This window comes from Muntiacus reevesi, chromosome 12 (assembly GCF_963930625.1).
Source record: "Muntiacus reevesi chromosome 12, mMunRee1.1, whole genome shotgun sequence".
In the NCBI taxonomy this organism is placed as follows: domain Eukaryota; kingdom Metazoa; phylum Chordata; class Mammalia; order Artiodactyla; family Cervidae; genus Muntiacus; species Muntiacus reevesi.
In genome coordinates, this window is record NC_089260.1 from 16,660,480 (window position 1) to 16,666,479 (window position 6,000).

At 36.1% G+C, this 6,000-nt stretch overlaps 1 protein-coding gene across 1 annotated transcript in view; it reads right to left on the minus strand.

Moving 5' to 3' along the window:
* RGS22 (regulator of G protein signaling 22) overlaps positions 1 to 5,085 on the minus strand; it is a 103,670-nt gene extending 98,585 nt beyond the window's left edge. Inside the window, exons 1-2 of the mRNA XM_065902966.1 lie at positions 5,008 to 5,085; positions 1,498 to 1,627 (exon numbers count right to left, since the gene is read on the minus strand). Coding sequence (XP_065759038.1) covers positions 1,498 to 1,627; positions 5,008 to 5,037 — 160 coding nt within the window. The 5' untranslated portion in view covers positions 5,038 to 5,085. The remainder of the gene's footprint in view (positions 1 to 1,497; positions 1,628 to 5,007) is intronic.
* Positions 5,086 to 6,000: the final 915 nt, after the last annotated feature.

Below are 6,000 nucleotides of genomic sequence, written 5' to 3' on the forward strand. Positions count from 1 at the left end.
TTTTTAGTCTTTCAGATATCAGTGAAATATCTGATGTCTGTGCTTTATTTCACATGGCAAATCTACTGCTTGCAAAGCCATGGATCAGGAAAACCCTGATTCATGTGTCCCAACCTCAATTTTCTCAATAATAGATTTCAAATCTCAATAAACTGAAAATGTTTCATAATTTTAATCAAAAATATGTATAATAAATTTCCCTAAAATTGAGATTAGACTTTTGTAGACCTGTGAAAGGATAGTGGGTATACACTCAACCCCACAAACATGGAGGCACTTCTGCTCACTGCCTTTCTGGTATCCTTTCTCTTTCTGTTCCCTAACTTCACTCTCCAATTTTCTACTTCACTATTTGGAGGCAACAGTAAGACATCTATAAATTCCGTAATTTCCAGTTAGAAAGATGATTTTCCTCTTTACCTAGATTTAGGTTCAATTCTAGACACTCCAGATTTATCACCCCCCAGAGGTTTCTGGTACTTATCAAAGGAACTGTGCAATAATTTAGTGAATTGCGGAATTCCCTTCCTGAATCACATTGCTAGATTTTTTTTTCCCTCTAGCAATATCACATGTTAATTACTACCGTTTCTGGAGGTAAGGTAAGGTAAGGTGAAGTCGCTCAGTCGTGTCCGACTCTTTGCAACCACATGGACTATAGCTTACCAGGCTCCTCCGTCCATGAGATTTTCTATTCAAGAGTACTGGAGTAGGTTGCCATTTCCTTCTCCAGAGGATCTCCCTGACCCAGGGATCGAACCCAGGTCTCCCGCATTGTAGGCAGACACCTTACCATCTGAGCCACCAGGGAAGTCCTTTCTGGACTGTTTCTGGAAGGTCCCCTTCATTTATGAAAAGTTTCTGTCATCCACCAAAGTTCACCCACCCACAGTAGAAATTTATCTGCTTTTCAAGGTGAAAAATAGTCTGAACTTAAAAACAGTAGGATAACTCAAGTTCCATAAATCACTATTTACTTTTGGGAGGACAGAAAGGTTGTACCCACTTTATTTCAAATTCTTAATAATAAGAATTTGTAAACTGTAATAGGAAATAGTGATAAACCAAACATTTATTGACTGTCTATCAGGTACCAAGCACTAAACATTTTATACAGTCAGTATGTATGCATCATTAGTTTAATCTTACAGATGACAAAAGCAAGGCTACCAGAAGTGGAATAATTTGCAGAAGTCACAAACTAATAAGTATCAGAGTTGGATTCTAAACCCCTCTTTTCACTATACCAGGTTGTCTCTTAAAAAACAGTAGATCAATGTATGACAAAACCCACTGAAATGTTGTAAAGTGATTGGCCTCCAACTAATAAAATAATATTTAAAAAAAAAAAAAAAAAACAGTAGAAAGTGGAGTTGCAGGAGATATCATTTTTTTTCCCTATCCACTAAGTGTTGTATTGTAAGTTTAGAATAACAACAACAAAAGATGTAAAAAGGAGTTCTGAGATCAATCTTATCCTTGTCCTTTTCTGCTTACCAGAAACAGATGAAACAACTGGTGAGTCAATTTTGTCATGGAACACACAAGATGGTAATGAAAAGGTTGGTGCTGTTTGCTGACATTGTTTTGCTAAGGCAAACCAATCTTTTGTTTGAGTATAGGAGGCCTAGGAAGAAAGGAGCACATTTGTTTAACCAAGATTAGCAGTATTCTTCCAATCATGAATCTGGATAAATCATTATGATAATACTCAATTTGTATAGTACAATATGTAAAGGAAAAATTATGCTCTGAAAGAAAAGAATATTGTACACAGAAAAATTCATTAGCTGAGAATAATGATAAGGAAATTTCAATTCAGATTATTTTCATATTAGATGATCAAAGGAAAAAAAAGAAGCCCAATACCATCAAATTCTTCACTCCTCCACCAGAAGCACGCAACCCTCCTTCCTGGATTCACTACAAATTCCCGCCATCTAAGTTAACTTGGCAGTCTCCATAGCTCATCAGCCTTTGGGTGCATCTTTTGCCAGCTGCTCCCATTTACAACCTTCTCAACGATTTCACGCCCCCAGTTCCATCTGGCCAGGCTCAGTGTTTTTAACAACTCCTCCTTAATATGACAAAAACTTACTCTCAGTAGTACTGGAAACCTCTCCACGTTCAGCCTCCCCTTTACCTTAGATTCTGTTTTTGAAACTTTGCTTGGATGGGATGCTTCCAGAAGGATGATTTCTGACTCACCTGCCCCTGGATGGAGTCTTCAGTTTTTCCTTTCTTTTATGTATTCCTGAGTCAGCTGATCCAATTCTCAACCTGACGTGCAGCTTCAAAAGCCCCAGTCCTAAGAAACTCTATCTCAGATGCCCTGGGAAGATTCTTCTTTCCACTTCTCTTAGAAATGGCCTCACTTACTTTTCTAGGATAATCCAACTTGTTCAACAGAAGCAGAGAAGGGAGTGTCCAGGATTACTTTCACTTCTCCTTTCTCCAACTATGTCATCTTAGCCTAAGGAACACTTACAGAGGAGGCAAGGCTCAAATGGAATAGAACTGTTCCCTGACTATTATGGAGAATTAGCAGGGCAAGTCAGGCCACACAACAAGACCAAAGGCAAGAGACAGAAACAGCAGGTGCAATGGTGTGGTACTGTCCCTTTTAGAAGTAAGGTACATAGTAGCTTTGAATCTCATTTCCTTTTGTTTCTTCTTTTTCTTTCTCTAAAACCAAATCATTTACTACTAAGTATATTCATTCAAAATACTTATTAAATGACTACTCTGTTCCAAGTGCTAGCCTAAGCACTGAGAGAAGACCAAAATAATTAAGGAACTATCAAGGAACTAAGACCAACATACAAGAGTCATGTCTTGATTTGAGACTTCCCTGGTGGCTCAGATGGTAAAGCGTCTGCCCTGCAACGCAGGAGACCCGGGTTCAATCCCTGGGTTGGGAAGATCTCCTGGAGAAGGAAATGGCAACCCACTCCAGTATTCTTGCCTAGAATATCCCATGGATGGAGGAGCCTGGTAGGCTACAGTCCATGGGGTTGCAAAGAGTCGGACACGACTGGACGACTTCACTTTCACTTTCACAAGCGTCATTAAATCAACTACACAGAAATATAAGAGAGCAGAAGATAGAGCAGAAAGAAGTAGTCAGCCAAATATAATAACAGTTAGCTATTCCACTTTATATTCTTAAAAGATGGGTCAATTGTTTGTGTTTAGATGGTATAACTAAAGACAAAGAAATATTACTAATCATCATAAGGATTAATACCTATCTATAGTCATGGTTTAATGATTTAACGGCCCCCAAAATTGAACACTCAAGTTCAAAGGTTATTAAAAAGAAATATACAATTCAGATATTACATAAGTTGACAGAAATGAGTTTTTTTCCATCACAGAAAATAGTAAAAGTAAAGTAGCTTTAATTTTTATTTTCTTATATTTGATTCAATTTACATGTAAGGAATCAGAACTTATTCCCCTAGATTGATTCTTTCCTTTGTATGTTTATGGACTTCTACCATTAGTACATGTTTTTGACATCCCTAACATTATTAGAACACATATGTTAGGAGAAAAAATAAATACTGAAAAATAAATATAAGAGAAAAGAAAAATGTGACTTTAGTGCATCCCTGAGCATTATTCAGAGGAAATAATGGGACTGGCATACATTTTTTTTTAACATTTTTGCCAATTATTGCTGATAGAACTGTCAAACTACAAAATTATATAGGAGCTTACACATGAAAAAGAAATGTTCAAAAAGATAGGGTAAAGATATCCATTCCAACAGAGATGTTTTCCTCTTGAATGACATCTTTGATCAATTGGAAGTGCCTGCCTAGAAGGCTGTGTTGAAAAGAGTTTAGAGCCAAGTCCTAGCTCAGCAGGAAAATTGCCATGATTGATTAGCAATATCTGTCATGAATACAAACTAGGACAATAGCAACACATGGGTAACATATTTGCAGTTCCTGGTTTTGTAAAGAATTGTATATTGGAAACATGTTCCCAGAGAGAAGATCTGATAATTAGAAGGTAAAGAGAAGCAGGATAAGTGACCCCGCAATATGCCATGACCTGGATTATTGTGAGCTGAAGGAGACCTTGACCCAGCAGAGTCAAGAAAAACATTCACCTCTCCTTTAACTACCTAAAAGAATTTAGTTATAGGGCCAGGCTCAGAGAGAGCCAGTACCAGAGATAACTTATGTGAATGACTACCTACCTCCATGGCAGGCAAACATCTAATTAGCAAACATCTGGTCTTCTTATAGTCCTGTGACTTACCCTGTTCCCCTCTGAAGCCCCAGGCCCTTATCCCATTCCCAGGCTCAGGATAGCTCAACTGCCCAACTTGTTTCGGGTCTCATATTCTTAAAGGGCTCCTGTACACAACTAAATTACCTTTCTTTTTTTTTTTTGCCCGTAACTTATATCAATTTTTTTTTATTAGACCAGCCAAAGAACTTACAAGGGCAGAAGGAAAAGGTTCCCTCCCTGATAAAGCCAAAGATCTAACAACAATTTTCACTATGCTACGGTTCTCCAAAAGGACATTTGATTCTGGGTTAGATTTCTTCATATGTACTTATATTACCCAACAATCTCTAATTATGGAGGGCAAATTTATACTTGGTAATAGTTAAACAGTAATGCATTTTATTATTAAAGAATAATCTTGACAATAGGGAGAAGAAGACCCAATTTATCATTGCTTTGTACAAATATTATAGATTCTAAATAATGAAAAAATTGGAATGAACAATGAAAGCCTTACTTCCCATGTGACAGTGGGCATACTCTTCAATTTTCCATTTTCCTTTGTACACATGACAATAATAATTCTAATTACATTTCAGGTGAAAGAGTGTAGGCAAATAAGACAGCATAAATCCAAAAGAATTTCTGCTAAATCTACTTTGGAAGTATTTGAAAACATTTTCTTATTCAAATGAACATCATGTCTCTAAAAAGACAAGTCTCACCAAAGTGCCAAGTCGCAAAGAAACACTCAAGATTTACCTCGCCCAGAGAAATGTAGAACTTTTTCATAATTATAACATCATCATCTTCAACAGGAGGTGGTGGACTGGGTGGTTTTTTCAGGACCCAGGGTGAAAACTCTGTACCTAATATGATATTCATGCCCGATTCACTCCATCTTACTTGTGAAATCAATTTGGCTAACCTGTATTTCAGAAATCATACAAATTGAAATAAATTTCAAATATGGTAGAATTCAGAATAAAAACTAAAAATTTATTTATGTATTCAAATCAATCTCCCCTCCTAGCTTTGCAGGATGATTCTCTTAGGAGCTTCTAAAATTAATGGCTTATTTATCGGATCACTAATTAATTAATAATTATTCTGTTTTATTGTATTTTAGAAAATGGTTGTTCTAAGAAAGGGTCAAATTTTAGTAAAATTTCAGACTGTTTAGGAACTTAAACTTTAAAAGTAAGGGAGCATAAAAGAAAAACTTGGCCCTGTGCTAGAACATTCTGTCTTTTTTATGACATTCATATTCATTTTTTATCACCCTGAGCATAAATACCTTTATAGAAGTAGAAAAAAAATGTAAATATAATGATCAAAGAAGCAGAATTGAAATACATTTATTAGGTACTGTTTCTATGAAATCTCTTTGGAAATGTTAAGCAATTTTTACCAATGCTCTATGTTATACTACATAGTAACCAAAATACAAACTCCAATGGGGTTAAAGGTATACAATTTTATTAAGAAAGTAAAGAAAAATGATTTTTGCTGAAAAAAATCATTTAAAATATATGTATATTGATGAGATTACAATACCTGTATTCAAAGTAACAATCACTTTCCAGAAATGTTGGAAGTCTTTCTTTTTTGACCCAGTGAATACCTTGTTCACGACTGAGACACTGTCAGAAGACAAGTGAAAAAGAAAGTATCACGGAAAATCGCCTGTTAGGACAATGATGGTCTAATCACTACAGCGGTGTTACCTCTAGCTCTTATAGGGAGCCTGGCCTC